This window comes from Verruconis gallopava (genome assembly GCF_000836295.1).
Source record: "Verruconis gallopava strain CBS 43764 unplaced genomic scaffold supercont1.52, whole genome shotgun sequence".
NCBI lineage: Eukaryota > Fungi > Ascomycota > Dothideomycetes > Venturiales > Sympoventuriaceae > Verruconis > Verruconis gallopava.
In genome coordinates this window covers 124,429-141,892 of record NW_015622188.1, presented here as the reverse complement: position 1 = coordinate 141,892, position 17,464 = coordinate 124,429, and the positions used below count along the sequence as shown (strand labels likewise).

The 17,464-nt window shown below is 50.6% G+C and overlaps 7 protein-coding genes across 8 annotated transcripts; 3 read left to right on the top strand and 4 right to left on the bottom strand.

Annotated features, from left to right (window-relative positions):
• Positions 1 to 84: 84 nt before the first annotated feature.
• PV09_09061 (uncharacterized protein) lies at positions 85 to 2,036 on the top strand. The gene is made up of 2 exons (XM_016363053.1): positions 85 to 296; positions 363 to 2,036. Exons 1-2 carry the CDS (start codon positions 221 to 223, stop codon positions 1,241 to 1,243), a joined length of 957 nt encoding a protein of 318 aa, XP_016209164.1. The 5' UTR covers positions 85 to 220; the 3' UTR covers positions 1,244 to 2,036.
• An 893-nt stretch (positions 2,037 to 2,929) lies between these two features.
• On the bottom strand, positions 2,930 to 5,545 carry PV09_09060 (uncharacterized protein). Its single transcript, XM_016363052.1, has 3 exons — positions 3,888 to 5,545; positions 3,730 to 3,838; positions 2,930 to 3,669 (listed from the first exon to the last, which is right to left on the bottom strand). The coding sequence occupies exon 1, from the start codon at positions 5,292 to 5,294 to the stop codon at positions 4,419 to 4,421; it is 876 nt and encodes a 291-aa protein (XP_016209163.1). The 5' UTR covers positions 5,295 to 5,545; the 3' UTR covers positions 2,930 to 3,669; positions 3,730 to 3,838; positions 3,888 to 4,418.
• A 508-nt stretch (positions 5,546 to 6,053) lies between these two features.
• Positions 6,054 to 8,729, top strand: PV09_09059. 2 transcript variants are annotated; one of them, XM_016363051.1, is made up of 3 exons: positions 6,054 to 6,666; positions 6,715 to 8,176; positions 8,241 to 8,729. In XM_016363051.1, exons 1-2 carry the CDS (start codon positions 6,564 to 6,566, stop codon positions 7,410 to 7,412), a joined length of 801 nt encoding a protein of 266 aa, XP_016209162.1. In that variant the 5' UTR covers positions 6,054 to 6,563; the 3' UTR covers positions 7,413 to 8,176; positions 8,241 to 8,729. The 2 variants fall into 2 exon arrangements, with proteins under 2 accessions (XP_016209162.1, XP_016209161.1); XM_016363050.1 differs by having other exon boundaries at positions 6,715 to 8,729.
• A 16-nt stretch (positions 8,730 to 8,745) lies between these two features.
• On the bottom strand, positions 8,746 to 10,863 carry PV09_09058 (uncharacterized protein). Its single transcript, XM_016363049.1, has 3 exons — positions 10,585 to 10,863; positions 10,405 to 10,523; positions 8,746 to 10,354 (listed from the first exon to the last, which is right to left on the bottom strand). The coding sequence occupies exons 1-3, from the start codon at positions 10,659 to 10,661 to the stop codon at positions 9,093 to 9,095; spliced, it is 1,458 nt and encodes a 485-aa protein (XP_016209160.1). The 5' UTR covers positions 10,662 to 10,863; the 3' UTR covers positions 8,746 to 9,092.
• A 26-nt stretch (positions 10,864 to 10,889) lies between these two features.
• Positions 10,890 to 13,042, bottom strand: PV09_09057 (uncharacterized protein). The gene is made up of 2 exons (XM_016363048.1): positions 10,996 to 13,042; positions 10,890 to 10,940 (listed from the first exon to the last, which is right to left on the bottom strand). Exon 1 carries the CDS (start codon positions 12,853 to 12,855, stop codon positions 11,089 to 11,091), a length of 1,767 nt encoding a protein of 588 aa, XP_016209159.1. The 5' UTR covers positions 12,856 to 13,042; the 3' UTR covers positions 10,890 to 10,940; positions 10,996 to 11,088.
• Positions 13,043 to 13,124: 82 nt separating this feature from the next.
• On the top strand, positions 13,125 to 14,398 carry PV09_09056 (uncharacterized protein). Its single transcript, XM_016363047.1, has 2 exons — positions 13,125 to 13,677; positions 13,736 to 14,398. Exons 1-2 carry the CDS (start codon positions 13,340 to 13,342, stop codon positions 14,220 to 14,222), a joined length of 825 nt encoding a protein of 274 aa, XP_016209158.1. The 5' UTR covers positions 13,125 to 13,339; the 3' UTR covers positions 14,223 to 14,398.
• On the bottom strand, positions 14,259 to 17,463 carry PV09_09055 (uncharacterized protein). The gene is made up of 3 exons (XM_016363046.1): positions 17,026 to 17,463; positions 16,845 to 16,976; positions 14,259 to 16,794 (listed from the first exon to the last, which is right to left on the bottom strand). The coding sequence occupies exons 1-3, from the start codon at positions 17,182 to 17,184 to the stop codon at positions 14,401 to 14,403; spliced, it is 2,685 nt and encodes an 894-aa protein (XP_016209157.1). The 5' UTR covers positions 17,185 to 17,463; the 3' UTR covers positions 14,259 to 14,400.
• Between the last annotated feature and the right edge of the window lies 1 nt (position 17,464).

Below are 17,464 nucleotides of genomic sequence, written 5' to 3'. Positions count from 1 at the left end.
GGCGCCGGGCCAGGCCAGGCAAAAACCTTGCAGTCGCTAACTTACCTTGGCGAGCTGCTGTCCCGGCCAACGAACTGACCGTCAAGTGGACTGCTGATTCCCTTCCACAACAAAACCACACACACTCACCCAACCTAGCATCTCTTTCGCTTCTGCACGCTCCAACCGCCTCGTCGTCTGCCCTGGAGATCCTGTTCAGGGACGTCGAAGCGCAGCCATAATGAACAGCGTCTTGCCAACGCAGTCGCTATTTCCACCAAACATCTTCGAAGGCCGGCTCTCGCCCGGCAACCGATGTACGACGCAGTACCCTGATGCTGCCCCTCCACTCTCAAAGCTGACATCAATTCTCAACTCGACAGCATATTCCTCACCCACCGCCACCTCCCTCATGTCTTCCTCTTCATCTTCGAGAAAGCGGCAACGTGACGATGCCGACGACCCCGATCGCATGTCGCAGAGCCCGTCCGCATCGCCGTCAATTCCAAACAGCGCCCTCCCAACGTCCGCACCGGCCTCGAGGCGTCTAAAGCGTCCACGGACGAACATGAGTGGTAGACCGCTCACTCTGCCAAGATTGTTAGAGACGTTGAGTGCAGATGAGATGCGGGGCCTGCTGAAACAGATTTGCGATCGAAGACCGGATATCGCTGCTGATGTTGTCACCTCGGCACCGAGACCCAGCGTGCAGTCTGTCATGGAAATCCTGCAGAGATACGAAGTCAGCCTTCGACAGGCTTTTCCGGTGGGCAGCCAGACGTCTGAGTATGCATATAATCGAGTGCGACAGCAGTTGGGCGACATGTACGATGCGCTGAAGGACTACACCCCGCACTTTTTACCGCCGAACGAGACGCAACCGGGCGTGTCGCTTAACTACCTGGACCAAATCACTACATTATTGCATCGACTACCGAACTGGGAGAGCTTCCAGCATAATCGGCACAAAGCTGAAGGTTACGAAGAAACAGCAAAGGCATGGGCATTGGTCATTCGGGAGGCTGCGAAAAAAGGGGCAGGGATACAACTGCAATACCAGGGCTGGGACCAGAAGCTTGCAAAACATAATGAGATGAGTGGCGGGAAAATGGAAGAGGCTATGAACGAATTGAGGACGAGTCTGGGCTGGATGGGCAATTCTAACGAACAGCCCTCCGGACAAGGAGACTCAGTAAGCATCCGTCAACAGTTACTGAGCGGTACCTACGGCCACGGCCAGCCTGTCAGGGTTGGTCCTTGGTAACTACTGCATATGGCAAGCACTGAAGATGCTTCAGTGATGTGGCGCTCTCACCTACCGCAGCTCCGAAGCAACCGAGCCCGGAGTTGCATGTCCCGGCTGTGCCTCTTTGAACACGAAAAGCGCTTGCAGCTAATTACACCGAGTTGGACAGATCGCCAAGATGTATCCCTCGACAGATCCTAACGAAGCGACGCCTCCTCCATCGGTGTGAATTTCATCGATCCAAGGACAAAAACATTGGTAATGACTGGAAGCTGTTAGCGTCACCATACAAGATTTCTTATAGTTGTCAAACACTTGAAACACACAATTGACTCAGCCAGGTCGCTCGTGGCTGAGCACAGAGATATCTGGACCGCCACTTGAGCAACAACCATAGCGTTTTGGTGCAAAGCTTATAATGCATCGGTATCTTAATGTCGACTTGTTGCGTTTGCTGTAAATAGATGTGATGCATTTTTCGTATCAAAGGATGGTGGACTCAGATCATGGCGTTTGCGTTGTTAGCAATTGTGTTTATGACTTTTTGGACCAATTTCCTGGCAAAGGCGCGATCATTAAGTGGGCGGAATCGGCGGTAACGATCATCATGAGCATGTAGACAGCGCGTCAGCGTCATCCAAGAAATTGCTAACAATTTTCTAACCTTACGCTCAGGTTTAGTGAGACGCATGGCAAGAAAGGATCGTGTGAATTTTTTATACCGATTTTTGATGTGCTCGCTTACGTTGTCAACCGTGTCGGAGAAATTTAGGATGAACAAAATCGTTCCTCGAGGGAAGTTCGCAGACTTCTGAGAGACGATACGACATGAATATTAGATGTTGGCCTATGATGGTGGGTTCTTGTTGAGCTCAACACTCCCGTTTTAACCCTGGCTTCCAGACTCCGTTGCTCGTTCTCCTGAGCCCATCACTTTGCGAGTGTTGTCTTCGCTCTTTGATTTGAACCATCTGGCTTCCGAGGCATATACGCCTTACAGGCCTCTAGATGCACGCTTCTCATTCGTTCGTTGTTTCTCTACATAAACATAAGACAGGACGTGATCTTAACGGATCTACAACTCTGTTACTCTCAGATTAAAAGATTACGCGACTGAGAAACGCCCTGCTAGCCGCCTTCACTAGGCCGCATTACTTCTTTTGTCGAGCAATCGCGGATGAATACGGCGGCATATGATAATGTGGCTAACCCCTTACGGCTCATTGTATATTGAGTGAGATACTTCTTCCCATACCTAGCCGCAGGCTCCGCACACGGTGTCGACGGTTCTAAATCGTCAACAATGGAGCGCGATGTGGGGGTTGTTCCAGAATGCATGGAGAGGATCACGTCAACACAGGCAAGGGCAGCTGGGCCTGACCGAGTGTGCACATTGGCTTTCCACACTTTGTCGTCCCATACAGTGGGTTGCTCGAGGCGACAATTATTAACGAGTTCTAACTCGTGGACGTGTTGAGCCTTTCCCAACGTCGTCATCAGATTGGCTATGTCTAGCGTATGCAGAACGGCAGCAGATGCTTCAGCCCGTGTATTAGGACGGATTCCTGTTCAATATCGAACTATCCGATACAAAGCACCGTCCATGCGTTCTCGTGGTGAGCATGAGTCCGGTTTGAAGACGCCGCAACTTGGAAGGTCGTTGTGGTACCTTCACATTCTAAATGTGTATTCAAACTCAAAACCGAGACGTCGTCATTGAGCTCTAAACTAACACTTATGAAGATAACCGCATTGGAACTCGGAGGATTTTGAGAACCATAAGCGGGAGGCTGCATTGGTGAGAGTAAGCACAGATGTTTTAGGATACTGAACTTATGGTGATGGGGTACATTGGTGAAATCATTGCCGTATACAGCGATGATTTCCTGTGGGCCAAAAAGATTTGCTATGCCATGGCTGTCAAACGCAACTCAAGCTATTGGGAGATAACAAAATATTCCCCGCTCCACTAAACATTCTGTATCTGTCTTGCCTCTTCTTATGCCAAGCCGTCCTTGATAAGAATTGACATGGTTCACAACACCAGAATTAAATTGGCGAGCAACACTGATCCTCCTTTCAGTTCTTATAAGATTCAACTGATTATCCATAATCATGGATTTCCGAGCATGTAAGGCCTTGAGCGATTTCCAAATGTACATCCTTCTTACGATCTTTGCTGCTTGCCCAATGTCTGCGCAGTTACAGTAGTCTGTTGGCTAAGACATCGTTCCTCCAGCTGTCAACTATGTCTGTCGAAAGCTTTCAAACCAGTCGTAGAGGCAGTCGAGACAAAAAACCCTTAGCCGACTGTAGTCCATGTCACCCTAGAAACCAGGAAAGTAACTCAAATAGGATGAGTTCGTGTCATGTCTCAGCGTTGTTTGGATTTATTTTGTTATTGTTCTCCAGCAGATAAATTTGGGAGAAAAACATCCGAGTCCCTGAAAACCACATTAGCTCAGCGCAAAAAAATTGTTGAAAGCGCTCTGGAGCTGATTTACTAAACTTGAGAATGTCGATCTCAATCTACCTTGCGCAAGAAATGTTTTTTGTTAAGTGAATGAAGAACCAGTGATGCCCCATAAAAAGTTGAGTAATGCTCAATACGTCCTTACACAGAAGATCAGTATAGTCCCAAGCGTCGAAGGCATAATCTTACCCAAGAAGCACAGAGTATCTAGCTGGAAGGTAAATGTTTTCAGTCTGCTAATCCAAGAGGCGACTTCCGGCATCACTGAAGTTGCGGGAATAGACTTCTCAACTAAAGCAATGATTTTCGTGTGGGAATCGGGTATCGAAACAACTGTGCTGAATGTGACACACATATAGTACTTTTGTGGACTGCATTGGCCGTGAATGTGTTGGGGTAAACGTGACGTTGGTAGGAGAATCGTGACTTAATTAGCCACCCATCTCTTAAAGCGACGGGCAAGTTTTCCAAGTCAAGGGGAGGGTTGATGTTTTGGCTCCCTATTGACCATGACGATCACAGCACAAACATGAAGAAAATATGACCGCATCACAATGCAACTACAGGTCTCGACGGGGGAGACCTTGCCTTGTGAATTTTCAACCCGCGCACGACTTTTCTTGTCCGTGTTTGTTTGGAATGATGGCCGCCCACGTTCAAATTCGGATTTCATCGCTATACTAGATAATACCAAAGCAATTTCTGGAGGTCGTTTACTCATCACGCCTGATCTAGACGGTAGATTTGCTCTCCGTAAAGCTCGTGGAGCCGTGACACGGGCTTAGTGGAAAGGTAAATAACCAAACAGACAACGCCCCGAACTAGCGGTCTTTCAGCGCAGTGCTCGTCTTCGAAGGCGCCATCCGAATCTTCGGCCTCTACACTTTGCTCCTCATCATCCATATGGTCGCGAAGGTAATAGTGCTCAGAGCTCGACGTCCTCGTAGCGGTATTGTCGAGAACGCCTGGCAAGGCCTCGAGGGAAGACTGTCGAGGAGCTTTCCGAGATTCGAGACGGGTCCAACAGCCTGTGTACTGGTACACGGCTCTGGAAGGATCATCTCTGCAAAGCTCTCTTTTTGCGATTTCGGCGATGCCAATACATTTGTTAGCTGCCTTTGCAGGGGCGGTGAGTGCAACCACGGAGGATTTCGAGTCTCGATCGAGAGTGGGCATGGAGCGAAGAACTTGCTGGATTTTGGACTCCATCTTTGAGTTGGGCATCACAGTTATGCTATGGATGTCATGCTGCGCGCGAAGCTTGACATCGTCGGCGTCTTTGGGTAGTATCGGAGTGTGGCTCGACACAGGTTTCAGCTGGGTGGCGGATAGTGGTGTTGGTGGTGCCAGCGGTGGGCATACGTGGCCAGGCCGACGAACTTTCGCATTGGGCTGGGACCTTACAGCAGAGGTGGTTTCAGGCTCTCCTGCTGGATTGTCGGCCGAGGACTGGACCGCATCGTGGCCTATCTTTACTTTCTTGTGCTTGGGCCAGCCATCGAAAGCAGCACTCCGAATCTGGGGCAGCTTCGTATCGCTTTCAGCGAACGTCGACATGGAAGCCCTCGGCTTCGGTGCTGCTGGTTTTCTCGGCATTGCGAGAACGGACCCAGGTCCTGGTTGAGATGGTATTTGGCGAACTTATTTGAAGAGGACTGGCCGTGTTGCTGCGCTTCACGTGCGTGCACTTGAGCTCGGCCAAGAGAGGGAGAGACGAGCGAAAAAAAGCACTGACGTCGACGCGCAGCCAGGCACACACGGCGGCACGTGATCGACGCGCTCCAGACTCCGCAGCCCGCCGCGTACAGTGGCGCGTTTGAACGCTGCCGGCGCCGACAGCTGTCGTTTGTTCGCCCGCCTGCAACGGACAGCATGCGTCGGCCCGAACCAGAGCACGGTGAAGCATGCCACGGACGTACCTTCATTCTCTCCCTTTATCCTGCTTCTCCATTCTCGATGAGGGCGGAGTCTGGATCTGCTTCTCGGCCCTGTCAGTGTGGGTGTGCCGCGGGCGCACGTCCGAGCACTGGCACCTCGACCGCTGGCGGCCTGAAAAGGTAAGCTTCGAGAAAAAAAGAAAAAAAAATCCCGCCATTCTCGAACGAGCGACGGGCCGTTGATTCTGCGGTCCACTTGTGGAATCGTACACTGCTTCGCTGCTGTCTACGCTCTGTCAATTCCACAGTGCGGAGCATACGCCCTATTCCCAGTGCTTTCTCGCGCGACCTACCGCTCAAGATTCGCGTGCCCCAAAGAACCGGCGTCGCTCGCTAACGAACAAGGTTCCTTGACACGCTGCTGAGGCTGAGGGTTGTCGCCGTGGAATGAAACAAGCTCGGAGAGACGGACCGGCGACATTAATTCCCGGCCTTCACTCAGCGCACATCGTGCCGACGCGAATTCTCCCGAAGAATCACTCCATGTGGCCCCCCAGACGTCCAAACCCTCCCCTTCGTGTCAGCAGCCCCCTCCCCCCAGATTTCCCGATCATCTTGTGCCCCTGGGGCCTTCGGAAACTTGCGTAGCAGTTCTCCAGCCTTGCCGGAGAATGGTACGACCGGCCAGCCGGCGCGTTCGCTCGCTTTCCTTGCGGTCTGACCCTCCGTTCATTCCCTTGACGTTAAGAGATCTGATCAAGGCCTAGCTGCTCGCGTGGGCCAGCCTTGAGTTGCTACTTAGTAATGGCCCACTATTATTCATGCCTACATATTGCCGGACTACCGTCGGGCTCCTGTTTCGATACGTTTTGATTTTTTTTTTCTTGGACTTGCTCACCACATGGCTTCACGATCACCTTTGATATTCCCGCACATCTTCTCCATCTTTGCCTTCCATTGAGCTGTCCTGCTATCGGGGTTTGTCGGCATGGCGCCCGCCAGACGAGTCCAGCACATCGATCACGACGACATACATTCAAATCTCCACGCGCGGATACAATACCTCCATTCCTTCCTGGACTTTAACGCTTGTACGTCCTTCCGCCGCGTTCTCTTCTCTCCTGCTAACGTCGATCCAGCTGATATCCAAGCCCTCACTGTTGGCTCAAAGTACATTAGGACGTCTATACCAACAATTGTAGACAAAGTCTACTCGAAGCTGCTTCAGTACGACATCACCGCCAAATCATTTATTGAACGTGAGCTAGGAAGGGCCGGTCCCAGCGACAGTTTCCCGTCGAAAGACTCCTCACAAATCCACTACCGCAAACTGTTCATGCAGGGTTATTTGCAAAAAATATGCTCGGATCCAAGTAAATTCGAGTTCTGGGAGTACATGGACAAGGTCGGAATGATGCATTGCCAGGCTACTACCCGCCGCGGACTGCACGTTGACTATGTGCATATTGGCATGACCTTGGCCTTCATCCAGGAAATGCTCACCGACGAAATCCTTCTCCATCCGAGACTGAAAACGGAGAGGAAGGCCGCGCTCATCAAGGCTGTAGGGAAAGTGATATGGATTCAAAACGACCTATTTGCACGGTGGCACGTGAAGGATGGTAATGCTCTGAGAAGGCCGCTCCTGTCGCCGCAAAGTGAAAGAGAAGGATTCCTGCACGGCAAGAGAATGGTCGATCCCAGTGGAAGTGTAAGCAGTGGGGGAGATGAGAACTTCAGTAGTCCTGCCCAGAGCGATGTCGGAACGCCCGCGGAAGAGCTGAAGCAATGCCCGTTCTCGGGACTTTTGGATAAGATGGACAAGTTTGAAGTCTGAATCGTCATGTTTGGTTACGTGGGGGGGAAATTGTTAGCGCTGAATACGGCGTTTGTGTGTGGGCGGATTTTGTGATACCCCAAGATACAAACTGTGCTGCGAATAGAGTTGAGCGAAAATGCATGAACCCGATCATGAGTCCAATTCATGTTCAGTATTGCTATCATGCCTGGAAACACGACCGACTGACGCAGGATTTCAACTTCAGAAACTGTGGCTCTGCCGATGGTCCTTGTGATTAGACATTGCCACAGCACGCAGTGCCGTGGAACAAGGCGCTGGTTCTCATCTCGACGCGATCTGGAATACAGTGAGCGCTGTCAATCAAAGACCCGATGGCAAGGGGGAGTCAAGCAGTGAGACGTGCTTGCTGTAAAGGCTTCGGTTTGCCAAATTGTTATTACGCACGCTCGCAAGCAACATGTTTGTTCATCGGTCGATCCAGGCTCGAGATGGACGGTTGAAGGCGCAGCTGTGGCTAAACGCTAGACCGCGGGCTCTCTAGTGTGGTGGAAAGGAGGAGCGAGACGAGGCCCCTGAGTGAGGACGGGCAGATGGATACACAGTAGCTTCGTCGCTTTGTACCATTCTCTTCCTTTGCGGGCACAGTCTAGTCGAGAGACAAAAGCCAAACTGATCCATCTAACACACGAAAGTGGACTCTTTTTATTTGGGACATCCGCCTTTCCGTCACAATCCCAGTCCTCACAATGGAGTCGGCATCTACGTCATCGCCGTCCAATGCTTCAGCAGCTGCGTCCAAGGTATCGCCAACTTCAACACATCCCTCACAGGCATGAAGTCGGGGCGCAGACTAAGTTGTGACAGCTCGAATCTATCATGTCGCGTCCGCGACCAATGACTCGTCGATTCTACCTCGACCGCCCTGACCTGGACAATCTGTGCGGTCAAAAGGCTGTAGATCGCCTACGTTCGAAGATACCCCAGAAAATTATTGAAGCGCAAAGGACAGCTGTGATAGACACATAGGGAGTAGGAAGTGCGAAACATGTGTCTTGGAACCTTTTGGTTGCATGCGCACGACTGCGAGATACCGCGCGTCTTGTTTTCGTTTATCAGCCGATTGTCTCGATTACACGCGCTGTTCTCGCTCTATCACCCGCAAACTCAGGCAAAACAATTTAATTCATTCGATTCGCTCTAGAGAGTCGCAATCTCAATTCAAAGCCCCTTCCATATGCTACAAAGCGTCGGTATGTCTGTATGTCTGCAGGCCTTGGCATCAAGAAGATTCTCTTTCCCCAGACGTCTGCTGATTTGGTCTTGTTCTTGAGCATGACTAGGAGTCATTACGCGTCATTCGCTTTCTTCTTCTTCTTCTTCTTCTTCTTCTTCTTCTTCTTCTTCTTCTTCTGTGAAATCGTGGAGCTCGCGGCAGATTGAGAGATCCATTGTAATGCATCCGGGTAGTCATGGTATCCGTTCGTCTTTACCCTGAATCCTTTGACGTCTGACTTGGAACTGCCCGTTGGTCTCAACTCGTTCGCTGGACTGACTTTGAAGCATCATGCTTAGAGAACACCTAGACCATCAGCAATCGAGCCCTGGAACACCTGCTTTGGACATATTGTACTGTCGACTGTCATCCCGTCCTCTCCCTACGCTTCAAGGCCGTGTTGCGCCGCCCTCCTCGGCCTAATGACGATTCGCCCAGAGTATTTAGTCATCGCTGCGAACAGCATAAGCTCCTGCTTGCGTTTGCGTGTCGGCCCACTCCTCGGAGACAAGGACACGGTCCTTGATGCTAGCTAGCTTGTCACCATACTTGTGCCAGTCACATGCGTAATCACATGGCGCCGTAATCTCCTCCCCAAAATAATCACAGATCATTTGGTGTCTACACCTTCCCACCTCTTCGCAGTAGTTCACCAACGCCGTCAGGCTTGCCTTTCTCATCTGAATGTGGTCGACCGCGTGCGTAGCTCCTTTGGCTACGCTGTTCTGCTTTCGCTGGCCATCGGCATCCAAGAGCTGGAAGGCACGTGCCCCATCCTCGCGCGAGTAGTACATTATACACACGCTCGCTTTGCCATCTCGTCCTGCTCGTCCGGCTTCTTGATAGAAGCCTTCGAAAGACTTGGGAATCTGCCAGTGCACAACAAAACGAACGTCCTCCTTGTCGATTCCCATGCCGAAAGCCGTTGTCGCGACGATGACATCGTAGCCTTCCATGTTCGCTACCCAGCCTGCGAGGTTTCTGTCCTTCTCTTCATTGCTTAGACCAGCATGATAGGGGCGTGCGCCAATACCGTCGCGTCGCAGCTGTTCTGCAAGAGCCTCGCAATCTCTACGGTATATGGTGTAAATGATTCCGCTCACGTTATCAAGACGCTCGTTAGATTGAGCAAGCTGTGCAGCACGCTGGGACGAAGCACGACGAGCGTGTGTAGCCTTCAGCCACTTTATAAAGTCGCCATATTGATCGGTTTCGTCGGATTTGAATCGCACTTCGTAGTGCAGATTTGGACGACAAGTCGTCATCGTGAAGACCTTCACCTTGTTCGGGCTGAGCCCAAGCATGCACACAACATCTTCACGCACCCTTTGTGTTGCAGTAGCAGTACAGCATATCATCGGTACGTCTGGAAATTGGTCTTTGAAGAACCGCAATTCTTGGAACTTTGGGCGAAAGTCATGGCCCCACTCACTGATGCAATGAGCTTCGTCGATGGCTATGCGAGCAAGCTCCTTTTGACTATGTACAATGCGAAGCACTCTTCGAAAGTGGTCCATGGCGCAGAATTCGGGGGTCACGTACAGCAACTTTGTCTTGGGATGCCCGCATTGTAGATCGGCCATGATGGCCTTACGTGTTTCCGCAGACACGGCGCTGTTGATCGACTCGACGCGGACATTCGATTCACGCAAGATGGAGATCTGGTTGTTCATCAGAGCCAGCAGCGGTGAAACCACCAGTGTTACTTTTGATCAGTTAGATAGAGAAACGTCTGCATCGTGCGATGATACGCACGCCCAAAGTCCACGACAGCAGGTAGCTGATAACACAAACTCTTGCCAAACGACGTTGCAGCCTGTAGAAATATATCATGGCCCTCGAGAGCAGCACAGACAACTTCCTTTTGCATTGGCCTACAATCTGTTGGTCACCCGCTTCGTATGTCATATTTCGGGTCTGTAAAAATCCGCGCACCTAAAGCTGGACTTTCCGAACGTTCTCCGCAAGTAGAACTCGATCTCAGAGTGCCGAATTTTCTTCTCTCCTGGCATTATTGCTGCTCAGAAACTCGAATTCGTTAGAACCTGATGGGAAGAAATTGCCGAAATCAGCGAAAGCTATCAAGAAGCAGCAGCAGCGTTTCAGCATTCCTTCATCCGCTACATCTCTGAATTGCCACGTCTCAAAATGTTCCCATATCCATCGAGTAACATTGTGTGAGTGATTATTTATAGATATGGTGTAGTACGTGCAGTTCTTGTCGCACTTGAGCCAGTGAAGAGCACGCGTAAGGTTTTTCGTGATTGAAGACGCGACATCACGTGGCGGAACTACAAGACGTCAGAGCAGAACTCATAATTCTATCATACACAAGTACATCCGTACATATCCACATGAGATCAATATTTACAAGTCGGTATACCAGATATCAAAAAGCCTCGATCAAATTAGTGATCAACCGCACGTTTAAGGCGCCCTCTACTTTTTGAGCAGCTGGCGAATTCGCAAATCCAGCCTTCTAGGAGGCCTCCATCTCTCTAATATCGTCTCCCAAACAGATCTCGCCCGCGTGCGGTCTGCGCAATGACGAAAAGCCGCCATAATCATTGATACTAAATGGGAATTGAGCGAATTCTCCACTGGATCTTCCGTGTTGGCCTTCTTAAACTCCTGCCAGAGGCTCTCAAGGTTGTGTCTGGTCCACGCGGCAAGCTGTATGCCACCGTGCTTTGCAAAGCCGCTAAATATAACTGCGTAGATCTCGGAATTCAGGCTGATTTTGGCCCTGCGCATCTCGGATAAGAGCCTTTCAATTTCCTGCCATTCGCCTGTCACAAGTGCGTGATAGCGAAGAAAAACACGGTATGTGCGCCAGTCTGGGTTGATGGGTGCCAAATCTTGGAATTTCTGCCGCTCTTCTGGCCGTCTTCGGTAGTGATGTCCCGCTTTGGTCAGAAGGATTCGCAGTTCGCGTCTCTCGCGCCAGAGGTTGGGCGCGTGGGTGGCACCTTTTTTTGTGGCATGCAGATGCTTCATGCGCTCAAAGGTTTCCACCGCAGCTGGATATTCCCCGGCATCAATCAGAGCAGATATAACGTTTGTGAGGACAGCCGTATCTACGATCTCGCCTGCCTCCACAAGTTGGGCATATGCTCGACGCACATTCAGGCCGTCGCCTAGTATGCCATAGTAGAAAATTCGCGACATTCGTGATATGCGATCAAGCTTGACATTCCGCTCGCGTGCCTCTTTCTCTATCATTTCGGCAAGTGCAAAGCTGTTGTGCTTGGCCGCTAAGTCGAACAAAATGCTGAAGATGTAGTTGTTGGCTCTCAGGCCGTAGTGATTTTCCATCTCGCGCCACATTCGTACAGCTTGATGAGGACCTTCGCTCAGACCTAGGAAGCGAATAGCGGTTGACCATAGTGCGAGGTCCACAGGAATATTCTCTGCCCGCATGTCGTGTAATATAGAGAGAAAATTGTCGGCATACTTGATTTTGAAGCGGAATGCTGGAACTTGGGAAAGAAATTTTAGTAGACGCTTGCGCAAGTCCACAGATAAGTAGCAGATACGACTGCCAGGAAGTTGCCGATATAGCGCATAGATAACTTCATGAGGCGTGTCAGGATCTTCCAGCAGGGAAGATAAATCCGCAAGGATCCGTGAGGCTTCTGAAGAAGGTTCGGGATTGATCAGATAATGGCTTTCAACGACGTCTGCGTCTTCGAATGGCTGTTCTGAGGACTTTACCCTAACAGGCACGGGATCAATCGGTGTGTCTACCTGATGTTCATGCTCTTCTCTTCGTGCTCCATATATATCGACCAAAGCATGTAGGTCCTCCTTTCCAATTGATGCCGAGAAGCTGGAATTGCGTGCACATCTTGCAGTCTTGGTGTAATTCCTTCGTTGACATTGGAAGGCCGTGTTTGACAGAAGCTCTCGTGGTCTGCAGGCTCCTGAATACTGAGATAGGGGATTTTGCGGCCTGTAGCGACCTTTGTAATGTCCGTGACAAGATGATGCTCGCACCAAGGCTGCAATGAAGCATGTCTCCAGTTCGACGGCTGGAGGAAGCGTCCGAAATAGGGCTTCAGTTCGTTGTCTCTCATGCTGCTTTGTCGTCTTTGGGCGTATACGATCGTATAGTATCGGGCATAGGAAGGCCGAGAGAGAGAAGGAGGCTATCTCGTACGTGTTTCCGCAGCTCGACGCCCGCTCGAAGGTTCGGAGAAAGGACATGAGACGGCGGACATACCGCGCAACAGAGCTATGCAGTGGATGATACCCGATATTCTGGAGCAGTAGCAACCATGATTTCGTTTATTAGACCTTTTTCGGAGGTACCTTATATTAAATATGAGGGCAGGAAGATGCGCTGGTGGGTAGTTTGAAAAAGGTCAATGAGGTGAACTTTTTCTGCTTGATTGATTGCTCGAAAAGGGAAATGCGGAGCGTGAAAAGTTCCCAATGGAGAAGCCCGCGAGCTTTTGTCGCACGCACGACGCTTTCGTTCTCCTCCATCAAACTTGACATGATCAGCACAAACAATGCTGATCTGAAGGGAATTGCATTATCTTGAACACTTACCAGGGCGAGCTATTGTCCTGATCTGTTCGCCGTCTTTGGTTCCTGCAATCGTCTCTGGGCGGAGACAAGACAAATCTGACCTCAAAGTTCAATCCTTCGCTACTCCGTGCTCGCCAACGGTACAAAGAAGCTTACGATGGGCCGCTATGACTTCCGTGCCCAACGCATCCTCTCCACTGCCAATATAGCTCTCGAGACGAAACGCATCTCGATGCCACCAGTATGGCACGATGTTGTGCAGAACATCCCGCCTCCGCCACGGGTAACACGGCCAGTCAAGAGTCAATTGACAAAGGGAATGTACAAGCCCCAACGAATACGTTATCCTGAGGATGCTCTGCGTCAAGAGTTCTTCTCGGATCACCCATGGGAGTTAGCGAGACCGAGAGTCGTGCTCGAGGACTCGGGCGATGATCACAAGTCGTACAATTGGAGCGTGTTGGAACAGGAGGGAAAGAGAATGGATGGCGAAAGGTACAGTACTGATTAGACGTGTATGAAATGTAGCAGCTAGTACTGACGATCTATGCAGCGTCGTCCAGCGTCAACTGTACCTGAAGCAGCATGGGTATAGATCGGAAGAATCAGCTGAAGCGCAGCCTGTATCGCATTACCGCGCCTATGACATTGCGCGGCATGAATTCTACAAGCATCGTCACTTTGAAGACGTCGAGCGGCGTATCGCGAAGGAGGAGGCTCTTCATACAGGTGCATACTTTAATCTCGGACCGAATGCTATCGCAGAGCCGTTGGAAGATGCGGAATTTGAGAAGTGGAAGCAATGGGCTACTGAACGAGCGAATCAAATCAAGAACGCTCGTGTGGCGGGATACAGTGGAGCAGAAATTGATGCTGATGATGGCGAGTCTCCAGAGGCAGCCAGGCTGAGCGAATTGGCGATTGCTGAAGAGGAAGAGAGGTCAAGAAGAGAAGAATTAATGGCGCCAAGAGAACGGCTACCAGCGACGACTATCGGCACGGTAGCGGATGTTGCTGGGGAAATGTCGCCCTTTCGGTGAAGTGGGATATGCTTGTGTAATATAAGAACAACAGAATCGTCTTGTTTTGTATCCATGTATAGCTTTGAAAAAAAAAGGCAGTGTGCTATGAGTTCTTGACTATTGCAATAAGGTCGGGTATCTTGCAAACGTATATACAAAGAATCGCTCATTAAGCATGCCACGTAATCCAAATCCATCATGGCGTGCCAGGCAGAATACCAATGTGTGGTAGATCTCTAGAAAGAGTACCATGACGATGCACTTCCTCAACATGCTCCACACCCGAAATCCCTTCTTTTCTTCTTCTATTCTTGAAGATAGCCTTTGGCCTTGAGAAGCTTGAACTTCTCATTCCCGAACTCGAAGAATGAACTGGCATCATGAAGTCCTCGTCGTCTGGCATTGGGTCCGCTAGTTTGCGCGCTACAGGGTGTATATTCTGCCAGATGGGCAGAAGCATTCCTGTGGCAAATGCCGCAATGATGACGCAGTACCCGTATTGGTAACTTCTATGTGTCTTTGTAGCAATTCCATACATGATTGGTGGCCAGCTCGCACCACCAGATATGGCCGCTGTTATGAGGGCAGAAGCGTCTTTGGTGTGTTTCCCTAAGCCGCGCAGCGAGCTGGCGAAAATAATGGAGAATATTGGACCCTCGCATGCGAAGAGAAGTATGAGAGCTGTCTGCGCTGTGACACCGCTATACGTCATGCACACGGCCGAGAGAGCAACAGCAGCGGCATAAAAGAACAGTAATAGGTATCGTGCTTTGATGAAGCAGTTCAATCCCGCGGTTAGAAACCGGCTCACGGCAAATGCTGTGTGAGCGATAGCAAGCCAGGACGTCGTGTCCATATTGTGGGAATGAAATGCCTCCGCGTAAAACGCATTGAACGACGTTGAGACGCTTTCCTGAGCACCGACATATGCAAATTCGCTGAGGACACCGAGAGTGAGAGAGATCCATAGGATGCGCACACCCGATATGGAAGCAATGTTCGCATAGTCTGAGCGACGTGCTTGAGCACGCTCGAGCTGGGCGTCGGTAGCCTCGGGAAGAGGAACGTAGAAATACGCCACTGCAAGGAGTATGGAGAAGAGAGCAATGCCAAGGTACGTCCACTGAACGTCCACTAGGCTAGAAGCATTTGTGGCAGATTTAAAGAGCACTTTTTGAGCTAGCAGCGGTGACACGACCGTCCCAACGGCTTGAACGCTTTGGGACAGATTTAAACGGACCTCCATGTACTTTTGAGGCCCGCACAGCGCGATGAACGGGTTCGCTGAAATTTCGAGTGTTGAGAGACCCATACCAACGATAAAATTGGACACAAGAAAGGCAGGAAAAGAAGTAAGAACGGCAGAAGGCCAGAATACCAGCGTCCCACAAGCGTATGTGCACAGGCCAACGATATAGCATGCTTTGAAGCCCCATTTTTTGAGACACAGTCGGCCAAACGTGAGTGGAGCAACGAAGTATCCCCCAAAGTACGCACTGTGAAGAGCGGTGGTTTGACCAGGCGTCATGTTGGCCGACTGTTGGAACTGTGTGTTTAGCGTGTCAAGGAAGCCATATGCAACACCCCAGATCACGAAGAGGATGGTAACCATGATATTGGGAAAGAGTGATTCGCGAAGAGTCATTTCGACCAAGCTTTTTCGCTGTTGCATGTTCACGAAGTCGAAAAAGGTGGAGTAGTCATTGCGAGTGACAGGGTTTTTGATCGCGCCAGAGTTGGTTACGTCTCTCTGGGGAAGCTCTTTCATCTCGGGCGTGGTGAGAAAATCTAGGACACCTATTGCCGGCTCTATTTCCTCGCCAGCGCCATGACTGGTTGACGAACAGCTGGCCTCCGCTGGCTCTAGATGTAGCTCCTTAGGCTGCATGATTTCAGCGAGGTTGGCAGCGCGAGAAGATGCTCCGTTCGATGAGTCATTTTTGTTCTCGCTACCCAGACGTGATTTCGAGTTCGACAAATTCTTGACGTTGATGTCGCGAAGTAGTTGCGGCATGAACCGAGAGACCAGTGGTTTCAACATAGGGACACATCCGCACATAATTCCCATGTTGGCTTCGACGCCAGACCACATGAATGAGAGCGAGGCATACCATGAGATGTCGGAATTGTTTCTTTGGCCTGGGTCGTTTCCACCACCAGCTAGCAAGGCCTGAATTCTGGCCGTTGCGGCGTCCTGAAGGTACGCTATGCGAATGACATCGATCACAGTAACAAAGAAGCCAACGCTAAAGGTGACGATGAGGATGTTCTTCTGCTTCCGAGGAAGGCGCATACTTGTCAGTATGGGCATCGGAAGGAAAAGAATGGCCAGATCTGTTATGATGTTGACAGGCGCTGAAGACAAGTACAGAGTTACAATGTTTTCACAGTATGCATTTTCGGGCACTGGTGTCTTAAACACCGCGCCAATCGGTCTGCACTGGAAGATGTTGAGGAATGTCAATGCTAAGCCGGCGAGATTGACCACGGATAGAGTCGCGTAGCACGCCCATCGGAAGATTAGCTCCGTCGCGCCAAGCTTCAGGTAGAATAGTAAAATCGATGTCTTTGTCACCATGAGCGAAGGGTTCTGCATATATTAGCGCTGGGTTGAAGGTAAGGCAAGGGGGTTTCTTATACATAGAGGACCGAGAAAGCGTACTCGGCTCTCTTCAGTCTTCCCATGTGAGAAGCAGGAATAGTGCTCTGATGCTGCCCGAGTCCATAGGCCGTGCCATAACATATCGAAAAGGAGAGGCAAAAGGCAATGACCTGAAATCATGAGCGATCCAGACGTCAAGACGATGGACGTTCAACATACCCAGGCCAAAAGCATGACATAGTCGTCTGGGTCAACCTTCTTGACTATGCCGATCCTGGATATCATGCGTAGCGCAACAAAAATCGTAGCAAGCACACAGAACAAAGTGGTCACGATCAAAACCGAAGGTCCTCTATTCGGCTCTGCCATGCTTGCCATGCTTTGGTATTTGCCCCGTACTTGGAGTCTTCACAGAGTCGTGCATCGTTCAGGGAGGCCAATGCGGTCGTGCGAGACGTCACGACATTCCATCCGACGGCGACAGACTAGCGGTTTTATATAGCTTGCGGTGCTGAGCGTTTACGAGCACACTGTTAGGAACAGCAAGCTGCCTTCTGGTTAGTGAATAGGTTCCGAACGTCCTGGAAAGCGTCGTGAGTGCAAGAGGGGTAGAAAAACTGGCGAGCGTCACCGCTGTCGTGCGCGGTGGGACAGTACG

Coding starts and splice junctions, on each gene's coding strand:
- PV09_09056 (XM_016363047.1), top strand. CDS start 13,340: ATGGGCCGCTATGACTTCCGTGCCCAACGCATCCTCTCCACTGCCAAT. Junction 13,678..13,735: donor AAGAGAATGGATGGCGAAAG/GTACAGTACTGA, acceptor CGATCTATGCAG/CGTCGTCCAGCGTCAACTGT.
- PV09_09055 (XM_016363046.1), bottom strand. CDS start 17,184: ATGGCAAGCATGGCAGAGCCGAATAGAGGACCTTCGGTTTTGATCGTG. Junction 16,977..17,025: donor ATGTCATGCTTTTGGCCTGG/GTATGTTGAACG, acceptor TCATGATTTCAG/GTCATTGCCTTTTGCCTCTC. Junction 16,795..16,844: donor ACGCTTTCTCGGTCCTCTAT/GTATAAGAAACC, acceptor TAATATATGCAG/AACCCTTCGCTCATGGTGAC.
- PV09_09061 (XM_016363053.1), top strand. CDS start 221: ATGAACAGCGTCTTGCCAACGCAGTCGCTATTTCCACCAAACATCTTC. Junction 297..362: donor GCTCTCGCCCGGCAACCGAT/GTACGACGCAGT, acceptor TCAACTCGACAG/CATATTCCTCACCCACCGCC.
- PV09_09060 (XM_016363052.1), bottom strand. CDS start 5,294: ATGCCGAGAAAACCAGCAGCACCGAAGCCGAGGGCTTCCATGTCGACG.
- PV09_09057 (XM_016363048.1), bottom strand. CDS start 12,855: ATGTCCTTTCTCCGAACCTTCGAGCGGGCGTCGAGCTGCGGAAACACG.
- PV09_09059 (XM_016363051.1), top strand. CDS start 6,564: ATGGCGCCCGCCAGACGAGTCCAGCACATCGATCACGACGACATACAT. Junction 6,667..6,714: donor CTTCCTGGACTTTAACGCTT/GTACGTCCTTCC, acceptor ACGTCGATCCAG/CTGATATCCAAGCCCTCACT.
- PV09_09058 (XM_016363049.1), bottom strand. CDS start 10,661: ATGCCAGGAGAGAAGAAAATTCGGCACTCTGAGATCGAGTTCTACTTG. Junction 10,524..10,584: donor TTCGGAAAGTCCAGCTTTAG/GTGCGCGGATTT, acceptor AACAGATTGTAG/GCCAATGCAAAAGGAAGTTG. Junction 10,355..10,404: donor TGCTGTCGTGGACTTTGGGC/GTGCGTATCATC, acceptor ACTGATCAAAAG/TAACACTGGTGGTTTCACCG.